A 17,229-nucleotide genomic window follows, 5' to 3' on the forward strand; every position below is an offset into this window, starting at 1 on the left:
TACTCCTAAATAAAGCTGAAATTTAAAAAAAGGACAATGAACGGTAAATCCTACTGAGAACATTAAGAGACCAGAATTGAATTTAAGAATTCATGTATTTATCAAACGTTTTGAGTTGCTTTTAGGCCAGTCATTATGTTAGGCACTAAAGATACATTAGGAAAAAATAAAGTAAGAAAGATATGATCCCTTCCTCTAGAAGCTTACAATCTACCTGTCTATCATTTATGTAGTACTCATTATATGCCAAACAGTCTTCTAAGCACTTTACAAATATTGACAATCCAATAGGGACAGACATATTAGTCAACTAGTTGTAATGCACTGTGCTAAACACCTAGCAGAAGTTTGGACAGTAGTAGCTGTGGCAGGAGTGATTAGTTTTGATGTGGAAAATGGTGAGGTGGGGAGTGGCTGTGAGAGAAGGTAGGAGAGGGTATTTATGTTGTATCTTGAAGAATGAGGATGGATTTTCCAGGGATTAAAGGAGTTGGGGGATAAGAAGGAAAGAGCATCTCAAGTAGGAGAACCAGTGTGAAAAAAGGTTGATGGCATTGCAATAGATGGCACAGTGACAAAATGGTCCTCAAGTTCATGGTCTACTATGGCTAGTGAGTAGAAACTGGGAATAAAAAAGCAAGCTGGACTTTCCACACAGTAGGAAGTCAATGAAATTTTTTAGTAACTATAGAGATGTAATTAGATAACTATATGAAAAAATAATCCTGGTACAAGGTAAAATTTGTATACATGTATATGTATATGTGTACACGCATATTTTCAGTTTCTTTCGTACGTTTATTGTGTCTTTTTAATCCATTGTTTATGCTTTGAATTTGATTGATAAAAAAATTAAGTACCTTCTTTGTTCTCTTCATTATACTTCTCAGCAATCGTAGACAAAGACCTAGACATACCAATAAACAAATCAATTTATTTAGAGATCACTTATTTGAAGACAGTGAAATTCTGAATTCTTCTGAAAGAAGAGTATATAACAGTACTTGAAACTGATGCCAACCTGAATGGAGAAGCAATCCCTGAAATGGGGAGGAAGACATTGCAAAAACTGCCACTCTTTTTGGCACTTGGGAGGGGTAACATTTTAAGACTACTTTTCCAAAGAATCTTTGAGACACAGTGCCAGGAGCCTAAAGGCACATAGATGAAGTGCCAAACAATTCCTTAGGATTTGTGTATGATGATTTAAAACTTGGGAATCAGTGGAACAATGAGAAACGTGTACCTACCTAAAAAATAGAAATAAAACATCAACAACTTACTAAGGTAGAATGAAATCTCTGGCAACTAGCTGAGTTAAAATATTAAGTAAGAAGCAATTGTTGCTACTAGCCAATGTTCTGTAACAGCTGAGAGTCTCTATTTTCATTGCAGTAAGTATGGAGTCCCTCCCTCTGAATACTTAGGTAAAAACAATATAATTTTTCCCTTATACAAGTGGCATACACTTACCATTCTAAACTGTCATCCAATAAAAAGAGCAGTTTCAATACTATTACAATGACAGCTATGGCTTGTACATCATATTTAACAGTTTTGGCCATTTTAGCTATTGGATCAAATGTCAGAAAATCCACTTCTCCTATGCCAGCCATTTTTACCACTTGGCAGGTGAAACTGTGCATTTCATCTGTTGAAGATAAAACCAGTAAAATGTGAATTAAATTCTTTGGCTAACTAGACCATACTAATGTATATCTCCATAAAATAAGCTTTATCATAAAACATGGTTCTATGCTAGAACTTGGAGACACACATTTTGTGAATAAAATAGACCAAAAAAAAAAAAAGATATCTGTATAGAAAAACTAATGGTAGGATCCTGACGAGGCATATCTTTTCCTATTTTGACTTCCTAAAACATCTACTATTTATAGGACCCATCTTGGTACCTAATACATCAGGCACACATCAGTTTTCTATTGTTTCATACACATCTCTTGTCTGTGTTTCTATAGCAATTAGCGCTTCCCTGAAACTAAGTCCCCTGTGAGACCAAGAGCTTCTGCAGGAATGTGCACTCCCTGGCTGGCTGACACCTGGCAAGCACCTGGAAGCCTCAGTATGTGTTTGACTACATGCACTGCTTTCCCAAAGAAATTACATGCTCAGCATAGACTTCATTTATGATGCAGTCTGAATAATGTGGGACTTAGAACCAGAACACCCAGGGCTTATATTCAGGCTTTCCAATCATTAGCCTTTTGACTTAGGATTAGAGTCACTTAACCTCAGCTTCTATATTTGTAAAATGGGTTATGGTGAGGCTAAGATAGTATTAAGTGAATAGATGTTGAAAACTCTAAAATACTAAACAAATTGCTTTACTCACTAATTTAAGTATCTAAGACGTACCATATTCTATTTTAATTTCAAGAAGAATAGCTATTATTTACAAGAGCATAATAAAGTGTAGTGAATTGAACTGAGTCTCCTCCACACATTCAGTCACCATGTCCTATTGATTCTCCTCCTCCGATGTGGTGTACAATCCAGCAGCTATGAGTAAACTACTATGGAACCAAACGGCCTGACTGGAATCCCTGCTCCGTCACTTTCTCGCTCAGTGACCTTGGACAAGTTACACGACCTCTCTGTGTCTCCGCTTTTTTCATCTGTATAAAGCAAGAATAACAATAGTACCTACCTCATAGTTATTGTGAAGATTAAATGAATTAACATACCTAAAGCATTTAGATCAGTGAATGGAATAGAGTGGGCACTTTAAATGTGAGCTATTATGCTGACTACTTTCAAATTCATCCAGTCTCTTCCCTCTCCACTGCACTGCTGCACCTTACTTCATCTTCATAACTGGTCTTCCTTCCTCTTGTCTGATCTTGCTGTGATCCCATCATCTCATTCCCCTGCTCTCACTAACCCATTAAATAGGTCTCTGCAGTTACCCACACAAGCCATAGTCTCACTGGCCTCTCTGTTTTACACTATTTTTGTCCCTTTGCCTAGGAAGCCAATTTCTTTTCCCTGTTTCTCATCTCAAGTTTTGTAGGGTGGAGTCTCACTCATCTTACAGAATTCAACTGTACCGATCATTTCTTCTAAGAACACTTGCATGACACCAGTCACCTTTGATTAGCCCTCTTCTGAATGTTAAAGCAGCTCTTCCGGCATTTACCCCACTACTGCATATTGTAAGCGTTTACTTCTTTGCTCCCTCTTAAACTTGAGGGTAGACTCAGCCTTGTTTTATTTGTCTTTCTAACTGCAGCAATCTATACATCATTGGTGGAACCTATGTGTTTATGGTGAAGAATGAGTCAAACACAAAAGTAGTTTTTTTCCTAAAACGCTTAAGTAAAAAGTTTCCACTGATTAAACAATGCTTTGTTCACAGAGAAATACAACATATATAACAACGATAATTCAAAATACGCATCAAAGTATTTTTATATGTCTACCAGATCCTAATAACTTAGTTACAGTTTCACTTGCTTTTACCCATTCTTTCAAACAACATTTATTGAGCATTAACTATGCTCTGGGTATCGGAGAGAAAGACACAGCCATTTTTCTCCAGGAGCTCATGGTTTAGTAACAAGTAATTAGAATGCCATGTAATCAAGATGAGACACAGATGCGATGGTGCTTTGGGGAAATGCAAATACTTCAACACAAGGCTTTGGTGTTGAATGCGCAGAGGTAGGCAGGGCCAGATCACGAAGGTCTGTACGACAGAGAATTTGGTGACAGAGGATTTGGACTTATTGTTGTTAAGATTATTTCAACCTACAGATTCCATCTGAATTATTCGGTGCAGAACAATTGGACGATGCACAATTCTGCTCAATGCCACAAGCATTGACTGAATGCCTACTGCCCACTGTGCAAAAGACGTCGTGCTATGATGGAGGAAACCAGAAAAGCAATAGCTGGACTCACCTTCAAACACATACACTTAAACCATGACAACAAAAACTTAAAAATACGTTTACTAAAATTTTATGTATTATCTGTATCGGGTTATAGATGCTATAGTCACTTCTGCTTTAAAAATTGACTTATTATTATTGACATTTCTTGAAAACTATCTCCTCTATTTCTTTTAAAATTAATATCCTGAACTACTTCTCTTACACCAAAAGTACAGAGTAATAAGAAAGCAAATGGAAGAAATTATGAGAAAGGAATCAGGCACAATAGAGAAAAACGAAGGAGTACAGGCTCCTGAACCAGAGCATAATGTGGAAAGAACAGTAGCTTTGGAATGTGAAGACTGGGTTGTAAGTATGCACTCTGCCACCTATCAGTTAAGTGTCACAGAGCCTTGCCATATATATATGGAAGCACTTTGGAAATGCTGAAGTTCCCCACAAATTACATACGTGATTGGGAAAGCTGCCAGAAATTCTCTCTAGCACGTGTGTCTGCCCCAGTATGACTAACAATACTAGAAAATGTGTTTGGAACTCATTCAAAGCCGTCAGAGTCAGTGCTCACTCAGAAAGGGTGTGTGTGTGACACGCTTGCTGAAACCTTTCTACCTAGTTCCAGAGCCCACATGATCATGCGTGAAGGCTTTGGGGAGGGCATGTGTTGCAAAGGGTTTGGGGAGGGCATGTGCTGCCGTAGCATGCTAAAAACTACTTCCAGCTTTCTGGGAAGCCTAAACCCTCTCTTTGTCAAAGCGCCAAATACACAGGTCTCTTTTAGACTAACAGCACTGTAGAACAGATGGCACTGTAGAGAGTATATTTGTACACTGAAAATGGTGACATCCTAGAGGTCTGCTTATAATCTTATGGGTAGTTAGCACATCAATGTCACATTTTAGAATCTAAATCCTAAGGTGCAGGGACTATCACATCTTAATTTGTAGAGCTATTTTGTTTATTGTTTTCCCCCCACTATTAAGTAATACGGACTCAATATAGGACATTTATAAGATACATAAAGGTAGAAGAAAGGAAAAAATGCATTACTGTAACTTAAAAATAGCACTTTAATATTTTGGTATATTTATTTCTAATATTTTTATGAATATTCATTTTATATATAACTTATAATTTGGCTTATTTCATTTTTTATTATAACATAAACATTTTCCATGCTTTTCTAAACTCCTCACAAACAGGATTTTAAAAGCTGTGTAATGTTCACTGAATACACACCCCACTGTTTGCTTAGCCATAACCTTTCTGTCAGATATTTGAGTTATTTCTGATTTTTCAGTATAATAAATAAGGAGGACAATAACATTTATGTATGATTTTTTTCTATATTTAAAATTATTTCTATTGAACAATGTATGAGAAGTGAAATTTCTCTACCCTGATGTTTTACAATATTGTCTTCGAAAAGGCACTTAATAAATATTAGATGAACATGATGAACTGCATGTTACAATGGGCTTAATTCTACTTGTTACTCTCAGGAAGAGTTAGGTGACAAAGACTGCTAAACTACACACACTGGCCAGAAAACACTGCCACTCTCTCTGTCCAACTGCAGCCACGTCAGCTCCGTGCTTGCCCTAACCCAGCTATGTCGGTTATATTTTAGTAATGCCTGCTATTTCTTCCACACCTAGTATTCCCTTTGTAAGTTCAAGATTCTGGAGTACAGGAGAGAACACAGGAACTTTTCATATTTTGAAAGAACAATAAAAAAAGTAAATTAAAAAAGCAAACTCCAAAACAGTAATTCTGATCTATCCAACATGTCAAAAACGCAGAATTCAGACTTTCCAAATTCTGGAATCTTTATCAAATAGTGACTTCTGAAATCTCAACAAGAGACACACATTCTTTAGCTTAACAGATAATATATTTGAAAAGTTTAAATGATTTTTGTTCCTTTACAAAACATTTTAAAATTACAGACTTAATATTTACATTTATATATGTATTACTACATACTTATGCTTATTTTATAGTTAAAATTACATTATACGTATGGTTTTAAACACTTTTTCTCACGTTATCTATTGTTCTTTTCTAGTAAACATATATTCAATCACATTTTTGATACTGCTTAAGCAATAGTATAGTCCCACCACGTTTGCATTTTCTCTTAAAAATGAAAGTTCTGAACTCACATTTCTAGTTTAGCAAGAAATTCAGGAATGGATTCCATCGGCAGATTCCATCTCCCTGTGTCTCAGTATATTGTGAATAAGGTCTATGAGGCCCTTTTCATGTTCTGTGTTTTGATGCCTTAAAGAGTGCACTGTGACCCCATCGGACTTTGGTCCCCATTTGTTTTAGGGACTGGAAATAGCATTATGTCACCAAACAATAAAAATGTTACCATAAATTAGTTTCTGGGATTTTTAAAAATCAGAATTTATTATGTAATAATCATGCTTCATGTAAATGAAGAAGTGCTTCTTCTTGGGGCGGGGGGTCGGGGGGGCGGGTGCACCAAGGTCACTGATAACACACACTGAAACATTTGTTACTTGCACTCAGCAAACTTACTGTCAAAACCAAATGTTCTCTCAAGCATATCCCTCATACCAAAAGAGAACTCTTCACTTCTGAATGGCCTGAAATATTTTAAGAAAGGATTCTGAACTTAAGCTGCATGTTACTGTGGACCCTGCCGGTTGGCTCTACTAGTCTAGGATTTGAGAGGATGTTGTATTTGGTCACTAAGACTCTAGGAGGAAAAAACTCCTCATCAATACCACACACTCACCAGGGAGGTTGACCTCCATCAAGTATTTCATACACAAGATGTTTGGATGCAGATAGCAGTCTTCGGTTATGTCTGGGAAACGAGGCAAATCTAGAAATGTGGCAACTTCAATAATTTTTTTATGGATATCCTCATAGTTAGGCCAAGACTGAAATAAAAGAGAGACAGTCAAGCTAGCGATTTTGGCAACATAAATTTAAAATAAAATATTTTTTCTGATTTAAAAAATAATATGTATTCATTGAATAAAATTGGGGATGTGGAAAAAAGCATGAAGAGAAAACCCCCCTGAATCCCTAATATCCTAACTTAGCAATAACATAAAATTTAGTAATAACACTAAATTTAAGAGCCACTAACATTCTTTAAATGTTGGCTCATAAAACTCTTACTGGCCTTACCCATGATCTAGTGAAATCATTACTTCTTGCCAGTCATAGAAGAATATTCCATATTCTTCTGTGAAGGGATAAAGCTTTGACCCAATTGGAGTTACGATGTTGTCATAACTGCTCTGACAGAGGCACCCTCTCATTAATCTTCAAATTCACAGCCAACAAATTTAGCTCGCTGTTATATTCAAATGCTTCTATGTGGGAGATAACACCAAGGTTTAAGTCTAATAGTTAAAAATCCACAATTCATATTAAATTTTCTTATAGAATTCAAGAAAATCTATGAACTAATACTAGTAAATTCTGTTACTTTAAGGTTTACCCCTGGAGTTTATTGGGTATGCTACTTATATTTTTACAATTTATAAACATTTGTGATATTAATACTACATATACTTTTTCCCTATTTAATAAAAACATTAAATTTAGAGTCTATTTTATGCGAGATACTTTGGGAAACACAAAGATGAATGAAACAATCCCATCAAGGACTTTATAATCTAAATGGGAGATAGGGGTGCAAAAATGACCTGATTACAAGATAGGAAGTTGTCAAATATTACAGGAAAATTGAAAAAAAAAAAGCTATGGGATTTCAGAAAAACTGATATTTCTAATATGGTAGGACCCTGTTCAAACTGGCCTGAATAGAAACATTTTGGAAACCTCTTTGGCAGTATTTATAAAATTTGAGCATGTGCACGTTGTGACAAAGCGATTCTACTCCAAGCTACACATACGCAGGAGAAACGTGCGGGCATGTCCATGAAAGACACGTACTAGAACGTTCATAACAACACTACTTGTAAAAGCCCCAAACTGGAAACTACCCAAATGCCATCAATGATAGAATAGACAAGTACATTTTGATCCAGTCTAACAATGGAATATATACAACAAAGAAATGAACGCTCTACATGCAACAATACGAATGAATCTCCAAAACACCATGTTAAAAGAAAGAAGCCAGATGCAAAAGAGAATGATTCCACGTACATAAAGTACAAAACTCAGCAACTCAGCACCAAGCTTCTGAATAGTTAGAAGGCAGGAGTGATTTCTCTTGGAGTAGGGGAGGCAATGACTGGAAGTAAGCGAAAGGGTAGAGCTTCTGGGGTGCAAGTTATGTGGATTCTAGATGGGGCGTGGGGGGGTGTGGTGGGGGGGACTTCTCAGCCTATTAAAATTCATCAAGCTATGGACATTTGTGATATGTTCACTTTTCTGTATGTCTAGTTTACCTCAAAAAGTTTTTAAAAAGTTAAAGATAGAATATAGAAACAGAAAGAATGACAGTTATGTAAACCATTTTGTGTAACAGACTACTTCACATATCCCCCTGTAAGAGAAATAATCTAACTGGTGAATTCAGAGTTACAAAGACATTTAGACATATATAGTCCAACATTACAAGATCCCTAGCAGGCAGATGTCTGGCCCTTCTCGTAAATCCCAGTGGTGGGAACTCAATACCTTCTCTGAAGGTAGTCTAGTCCATTTTTAATGGGTCTAATCATTAAAAAGTTCTTCCGTATTTTAAGTGAAAATCTGCTTCCCAATTTGAGTTTATAGTCAATTAAACCCTCAAGTTGTTTAAAAATTATTGCCGTTAAGTCATATCTTGAACATCTTCTAAATGTGTGAATGTGTTTGGGAGCCAACTGAAGGAATGAATATTTCTGTTAAATTTTGCTTTGTTAAATTCAGCTCATGTATAATTTTAAGCATAAGGGAATACTTTATAATGGTACAGGGGTATGCTTATTAGAAAACTATCATATTAATTTCTAGATTTTATAACTATGCTTGATTTGACTTTGCCTGAAGCTACAATCTTTGCATAATATTTATTTTGATACAACTATTTCAGCATCTAAACTCTGAGTTTTATTAGGGGAAAAAAGCCTTCAGTTTATGCTATATTATTAATATATGATTATCCATAGCTGAAGAATACAAAGTAAATTTCTGTCAATCCAAAGTAGCAATGTATCCTTTTAGGTCTTTTTTTAATGTTGATATACAATAATTCTACTTGTAGAGTGAAATACTATTAATTGTATTCTATTTTGTGAATTTAAAAGAGAAAAAAGGAAAATAAATACTCAGTGATCTTTGGGAGAAAGAGGTCTTTTCTTCTTTACAAAATTCATTCACTTAGACCTCTGCTTCATTTTGCACAGAATTTGAAGCATCTTTTCAAGTTATGACAATTTTCATATCACTGACAAGATTTATGGCAACTCTAATCCTTTTCAATAATGCAGGTAGGGGATACAATTAAGTGCTTTTATCTGTAAACAAAACAAACACTACATAGAGCAGTGACTGTTGCCCTTAGAAAAATAATCATTTCAAAAACCAATTTAATAGATGATAAGTTCATGACAGGTAATTGTAAGGTCATTAATGAATAGGAATCTAGTAGGCTAACGTGACTTAATATATTTTTTAAATGTCTACACTAAAAGCTGGTACAGTATCAGCTTTAGTGTAATAGATAAATAGGCCACCATTCTTTCACATATGAACTGAGGATAAAATAATTACTATGTGAATCTACATATTTATATTATAGTTTACAATTGATTCTAGATTCTCCTAGTTTCAATTCAGTTTGGTAGCTCTGACTTAGACTTTTTCTTTTTGAATGACAGTGAAAACATTTTTTAAAAGCTGGGTAGGTTTTTAATAATCATTCTACTTATTAAATTGTAGAATGATTGTTATGCATTTAGTTGTTTCTAGTTTTCATACGTATATAAATAAGGCCATGATGAACATCATGACGCACTGTTTAGCAACATTTAATCTGATTATAAACTAATACATGATCATTATAAAAATTTATGAAATAGAAAATCTATAATAAAGACAACAAAAATTGCTCACGGGACGGACGGGTGGCTCAGTTGGTTGGAGCACGAGCTGTGAACAACAGGGTGGCCGGTTTGATTCCCACATGGGCCAGTGAGCTGCACCCTCCACAACTAGATTGAAAACAAGTTGCAGCTGAGCTGCTGCTGCTGAGCTCCTGGGAGGCTGGATGGCTCAGTTGGTTGGAGCGCATCCTCTCAACCACAAAGTTGCCGGTTCGACTCCCGCAAGGGATGGTGGGCTGTGCCCCGTTCCCCAATAAAGTCCTGTCCCTTCCCCAATAAAATCTTTAAAAAAAAAATTGCTCACAACTTAGAGAAAGCTACTTTAGGGTCTCGGTAGACTTTCCTCTCAGCCATTAGGGGCTCATCCATATTTATAACATTGGGATTTAAATCCAACAGCCTCTTTGACACTGCTACTTGGATATCTCTCCACTATGTCAAACTTACATATTCCAAATTGAATTGTTCATCTTCCACACCCCCAAATCGTATCCCTCCATCGGTGTTCCTTACCCAGTCACAGAAAACAAGCACTTGGCAATCATCCCTGAAAGCTCCCTTTTCTCACACTCCACATCCATTCAATTCCACACACAGCTGAGTCACCTCAAAGCTGGGTCGTGACTGCTGCTATTTCTCATCACTTCCACTGCTACTACCCTACTCTAACCTACCACACCCAGGCCTCCTAACCGCTACCCCCATATCTGCTGTTGCCTCTTTGCAACCATTATCAAGAGTGATATTTTAAAGTGCAAATCTGATATGTCACTCGCCTACTAAAATCTCTTTTATAGTTGACATTGCTCTTAGGCTAAGCTCCTGTCTACCTGAGAACCTTTGTAAAAGTTGAAAATTAGGTATATATAGTTTTGTTTCCTGCATTTTCACCTAACATTTTGTGAGCATTTTCTGTCATGAGATAGCCTTTGAAAACATCGTTTTGAGTGACTGGAAAATATTCTCCTTTATGAATCCTTTATTATTGGGTAGCTGTTAGATATATATTACATGTATCCCTATGACGCAGCTATTAAAAAGTATTTCCATAGCTGTTCCATGACTTAGGAAAATACTCACAGTACAATACTGAAAATATTTTGCATTTAGTTGTTTCTAAATATTTTAAAAATTTGTTTCTAAATGTTTTTAAAATTTATATATATATTCTTCAATCCTAAGTTTGCAAATGTGTTTATGCACATTATATAAGACAATCAAAAAATACTCAATGTTAATGGCATCCATGAGAAATTGGATTACAGATGATTTTTACTTCCTTCTTTATACAATTCATTATTTTGTACATTCTTTTTAATCATTCTGAACATATTATTTTCATAATAATAATAAAAAAGAATTCAACAACATATTACAGTGGTTTAAAAATTTAAACAGAATCACCATATGATCCAGCAATTGCATTTCTGGGTACATGCCCAAAAGATTTGAAAGCAGGGACTAAAACAGATACTTGTACACCCATGTTCATAGCAGTAAGACTCACAATAGCCCAAAGGTGGAAACAACCCAAATGTCCATGAGTAATGGATAAACAAGGCCACACAGGAGAATATTACTCAGCTTTAAAAATGAATGAAGTTCTGACACATGCTATAAACATGGATAAACTTTAAAGACATTAATCTACATGAAATACGTCAGATACAAAAGGACAAACACTGTCAACTCCACTTGTATGAGGCGCCAGCACAAACTCACAGCGACAGAAGGTAGGATGGTGGACCTCAAGAGCTGGGAGACAGGGCAACGCGGAGTCAGTGTTGAACGGGTATGGAGTGTCAGTTTGGGAAGATGAAAAAGGTCTGGAGATGGATGATGGTGATGGCTGTACAATGTGAATAAACTTAATTACACTGAACTGTACACGTAAAAATGGTTTAAATGGGAAATTTTATGGTTTGTATATTTTACTATGATTTTAAGAAAGAATAAAGAAGGAATCTAAATAACATCTAAAGGGAAAAAAAACCCAACAAATTAGAGACGTCACAATTAGACGTAATAATAAAACTGAAGGTTTAAAAAAGTCAACATACATAAAATCTACAAGCATTCAAAATCTATACCACTTGCTAATACCCACCTTTACATTATGTAAAACATCTTAGCACTAGAAACATACATTTGGGGGGGGCGGGAAATGATTAAACTGTAACTATTAAATACGTAATACCAAGATACTGAGCAAAAAGAAAATACAATACCTGCCGAATCCCCCACTCAGGGCCTCTCTGTCCAGAGACAATGCTTGATTACCACGTAATGGCTCTAGCACAAGACTGAAAGAGATCTTCTTAGTAACTCAAATGAGGTACGAGTGATAACTGGATGTTACCACCACCTGCCATTTCTGCCCAGGAGTGTCATCAAAAGGATCAGATGCCTGATCCTTCTGCCTCCATCATCACTTGAAGTGGTGGCCCAACTGTCAGTACACAGCTTGGCTATGGACTAACCTTCCTATGTATCTGCTCCCATTCCAACTGTACCACCAGCCAGCAAAGGCTAACCTTTGGCAGAAGGCGGAGAGCACTGTCACATACATTGTTTTAGAGAATAAGACCCCAGTGAAACATATTTGCTTCTGTCCCATTGTCCTTGCCCGCGAGGTTGGGCTCTAATTTTGACAAGATTCTAAAACATGGGTGACTATCACATAATAATTCCAGTAAACATTTAATGACTGTGTTAGAACAATCTGATTTTGAATTTTAGAAAATGCATTCACGTACAGAGCACGTCCAAGGGAAGGGTCTCATAGAAGCTGCTAGGTATTTGCACCACATTTTCACTAGGCGTATGGAGTAAGTAGAATAGGAGGTCTACCAGAATCCTGTGCAAACTTGGCATGTTTAGTGAGGTACGACAGCATTTGTTTTATACTGGACTTTGGTTATCTGCTAATTACTCTCATTCAACCTCAAATATTTTATGGAATAACAAAAGAAAGACAGACTGAGGTAGAGAGATAAGACTTGTCTGTACTGCTAAGCACCATCTCAGAATCATCTGCAAGATGCTTGTTAAAAATGCATATTTCTAGATCCCACACCAGAATTACTGAATCAATCTCTGACGTTGGGTCTAAGAATCTGTAGTTTAAACAGGCTCTCCAGGATATTCTTATGTGAATGAATGAATGAATGAATGAATGAATAAATGAATACATAAAAGGCAGCCGCTTCCCACCCTCATTTTTCTGGCAGGCTTAAAGAGCCCCCAGATAGTCTTGCTCCACAACCCTGAAAACAGAAGTGCACCCACAAATTCCAGGGATAGTCAGATGTTGTGGGAGGCCAGGAAGAAAACATCGTTGGTTTCTATTCATGCTGTCTGGCAGCGTAACTCTGCAAGGGAGGAGTGGGAGTGAGAGAAACTGAGCACACCTGTTAGCATTACACTTGCCTTAGTTTCCCTCAGGTGGACTTTAAACCTGTCAGATTATTATTGCACAAACAATCCCAAGAGCTGCCTGGGGCCTACAGAGTACCATGGTGAACGAGTCTCGAATAAACTTTGAAGACCCACAGTATGCTGAAACTGGATCCAATAAAGCCTTCATTTGGGGGCGATGGAAAATGACCAACAGCTCCGAAGGAGTCTTTTCTTCCTTCAACCAACAGGGACCTAGTTTCACAGAGGGTGTAAGATTGCTCCAAGGCAAAATGAGTCACTGTGGCAAAGTGCCACTCAGTGGGTTTGGCGGAACCAGCATGACATCTTTTCTTTTTACTCATTCAGAGAGAAGATCAGAATGCTGTTGATCAACATTCAAAACACTGGAAATGTGCTTCGGAATGAATTTCCAGTTTCCTCTTTATCCTTTCTTGTTCAGTCTAGTGAGGGATGACGAAACGACTAATTCTCGAGAGTGTTTAGAAACATGGAGAAGGACCATGGTAGAATAATATGTGTTACATATTATCTGTTTAGAAATTGGTCTGAGGGTGGAAACTATATAAAAATCAAGCAAATCAGGCTGAAAAGGTTGAAGTACTAGCCCCACTGGCAGAATACATTGTATCTGAAATAGAGACAAGTGTGTCTAGGCCCAAGTTCAGTTCAATCAGTGACTGATTATTTGGTCCTCTGTACGATAGAGAAGGTGTCCCAGAAAGAGACCAGATTTTCAGTTTATTCTATCAAATGAACTAAAAGATTTTTGCTAGAAGCAAGTGACGCTTTGAATCAGCACCATACTCCAGAAACTTGAGTCAAAAAATAAAACAGCAGAAGAGGCAGAGGCAGATAAAGGAGGAGGTCATCTTCAAATTAAATAAGTTAAAAAAAAAAAAAAAAGGCTATCCACTTGGAATTGGGAATCACAATTCAGAAAAAGGAGACGGTTGGAAATACTAAAAATTTGTACACCTGTCTCCTTTCCTGAGCTTTGCTCTTAAGGCAGGGTAATGACAGGAGGCCTGCTTGGAAAAAGAAAACAAACCACATGAATACTCTCTGTATTCTGTATACCATTCCCCTATGTTTTAAGTGAGCTTTGTTTGTCAGATTTGTTTTTATTGGGACAGAGAGTCCTACTTAAAAACTACAGAACAACTTAATGGAAAGAAATAGTTCACCTAGGTAAAGGTTTAAGGGTCTTTAAAGCTGCTTTTTTTTTTCCCCCTTAGTTTGTTTTTAAGGTGTGCTCAACTTTCTGGAATAACAAAAACAAAACAAAACCAAACACAGAAGAAAAACAGTCCCCAGCAGCCCACACACACAAAACTCCACCGACATTATCTCCATCGCCATCTCCTAGAACAATTGCACCTTTTGTCATTTCTGGTGGAGGTAAGGCTGCTGAAGAAGCCAAGACTTAGTGGGGAAAGCTAAGACATGGAAGGAGGGAAGAAAATGCTTCCTTTGTTAATGAAAAGCCGTTTCCATTTAAAAGTTTCAACATACTATGGAAGAGTGAATGCACTTCTGTGAGCGAAGAGAAAGCACACAATGAAGAAAAGCTGCCTGTCAATTAAATAAACAGTCACCTGAAGACTTCCCAACCTTCCCCCTTTTTCTTGAAAAAGGAGGGGACAAGTGGGGGGAATGTAGACTATTACCAGACGTGGTGGAGATGTGTCTAAGAGGTATAGTAAATATGACACACAGAACTTCTTGAGTGACACAGATTCATTTAATTACAATAGTAAAAAATCACAAGGTTCATATGTTTTGTAAAAGACTACAAAGCTATAATAAATTGTCCTAGCATGCATTAAAAACAGAGTGCTTGGGAAAGCATTTTATTGAATTTCACAAATATTTCAGTGAGTTTATTTTCCTTCATGAAGCAATGCCTTAAGACAGGTAAGGACAAGCTAGAGTTTCTGTTACACAACAGCAGACTCTTGTGATAAACCTGATTATAATACCCTGTCAGAGGTGAACTTCCTGCTTAGCTATTTAAAACAAGAGCACAGTGCCTCACCCTTATTCTTATTGTTGTTTTGAAGCAAAGATTCAGCTGAGAAAAAGCGAATGCTATATGCACCTGTTAATCCAAACTTAAAACGAGACTTTCTATTACAAAGGACAATTAATAAGAAATAAAAGTAATGTCAGAAATAATGACAAAGCACTATAATATACTTACGGAAGAAGGTTAAAATGAATCCCACTTGTATTATGATTCACAAAACAGTTTACCTCTCATTTCAGCCTGCTGGAATTATCTTAATGGTTGTGAATCTACCAGTAGTAACAAAAAATACTTTTTCATGTTCAAAGGCTAGTCAACTGGAAGTCTATGGTAAATACGTTGCTTTATGTGAACTATAGTCTTGGTCCTGGGGGTGAGACCATTTTAGAAATGCTGTCGACTTGCACAGACAGACAAATCTTATGAATAAATAAAAATGTATGAACTGATGACCAATGAAGATTTGCCAACTGAATAGGAGACAGTAACTTGTTTTGGCCCCGGGATCGGAGCTAGGAAAAAACTATTGGAGTCATCCTTCTGCTGACTGTTGCATAGCTATGTTCAAATTTCACATGTCTGTTCTAAAGAAGATTAAAAGCTGGTATCCAGAAGAGTAAGTAGATAATTCCAAAATAATTTCTATTTGATTTTGGAAGGGTTCTGTGATTCTTTTGGCAGCAGACTCACCTGTGTCGTTACTCGCTTTTCTTTAGGCTAGCATACAACCTGCTTCCCATTCTCTTCTCCTGGGAGGCAGAAGTAAGGGGAGACCTGGGCTGAGCACGCTGGGTGCTGGGGAGGGTATCGGCCCAGGATCAAACTAAATCACAGATAATCCACATGAAATCACTGGTTTCGCTTAGCATATACCGTGTTTCCCCGGAAATAAGACCTAGCCGGACCATCAGCTCTAATGTGTCTTTTGGAGCAAAAATTAATATAAGAATAAGACCCGGTCTTACATAAGACCGGTGTAATGTAATGTAATGTAATGTAATAAATATAATATAATATAATATAATATAATATAATATAATATAATAAATATAATATAATATAATACTGGGTCTTATATTAATTTTTGATCCAAAAGACGCATTAGAGCTGATGGTCCGGCTAGGTCTTATTTTCGGGGAAACACGGTTCCTAAAAGAAGTGCCATCAATGTAACCTCACACAGACATTTTCTGACCGAAGTAATTCGTTACCGGGTTCAGTATATTGGTAAAGACTACAAATGAACTGATAAGATTATTTATCTCACACTGGTTTTCATGAGTGATACCAACACACCCATAATTTGCATTTTTAAATAACCTTGCTTATAAGCAGAAAGTATAACCCTTATATATTTACCACTAAAATATTAATAGAATGCTTTTTTAGTTTTTCCATCAAATGCCACTACTTAATGGCCTCCTGATATGTAACAAATACACCAAAAGCAGTCTGGAAGTTTCCTACTTATGTGGAAAATACTCCCCAACAGATCAATTTGAGATCTGAAAATAAAGTATTTAAACTTATTCTCTTTTTTAGCTATTTCAAATCATTTAATCAATAAACACAGACTGAGTCCTTACCATGTATACAGAATTACATTAGGTCTTATGGATAATAAAATAGAAGCATTAAATATGGTCCCTACTCTCAAAGAATAATTGGGAATACAAGATACATACAAATAAGCCCATGTATTACATATTGCCTTTTTCTCCTTTGTTCCAGAAATTCTTTTTAGAGAGCATCCTCTAACTGCCTTTAAAATCTTGAAAAATACAAAAAATATATGTGATATATCTGCAAGCTACGAAGCATATAAATG

The 17,229-nt window shown here is 36.5% G+C and overlaps 1 protein-coding gene across 3 annotated transcripts in view; it reads right to left on the reverse strand.

The window, feature by feature from the left end:
- TAF1B (TATA-box binding protein associated factor, RNA polymerase I subunit B) overlaps positions 1–17,229 on the reverse strand; it is a 66,453-nt gene that overhangs the window by 14,710 nt on the left and 34,514 nt on the right. For all 3 annotated transcript variants that reach the window (XM_033125394.1, XM_033125395.1, XM_033125393.1), the window contains exons 9-11: positions 6,679–6,826; positions 1,474–1,651; positions 861–907 (exon numbers count right to left, since the gene is read on the reverse strand). In XM_033125394.1, the coding sequence (XP_032981285.1) occupies positions 861–907; positions 1,474–1,651; positions 6,679–6,826 (373 nt within the window). The remainder of the gene's footprint in view (positions 1–860; positions 908–1,473; positions 1,652–6,678; positions 6,827–17,229) is intronic.

The sequence above is a fragment of the Rhinolophus ferrumequinum genome, chromosome 13 (assembly GCF_004115265.2).
Source record: "Rhinolophus ferrumequinum isolate MPI-CBG mRhiFer1 chromosome 13, mRhiFer1_v1.p, whole genome shotgun sequence".
NCBI lineage: Eukaryota > Metazoa > Chordata > Mammalia > Chiroptera > Rhinolophidae > Rhinolophus > Rhinolophus ferrumequinum.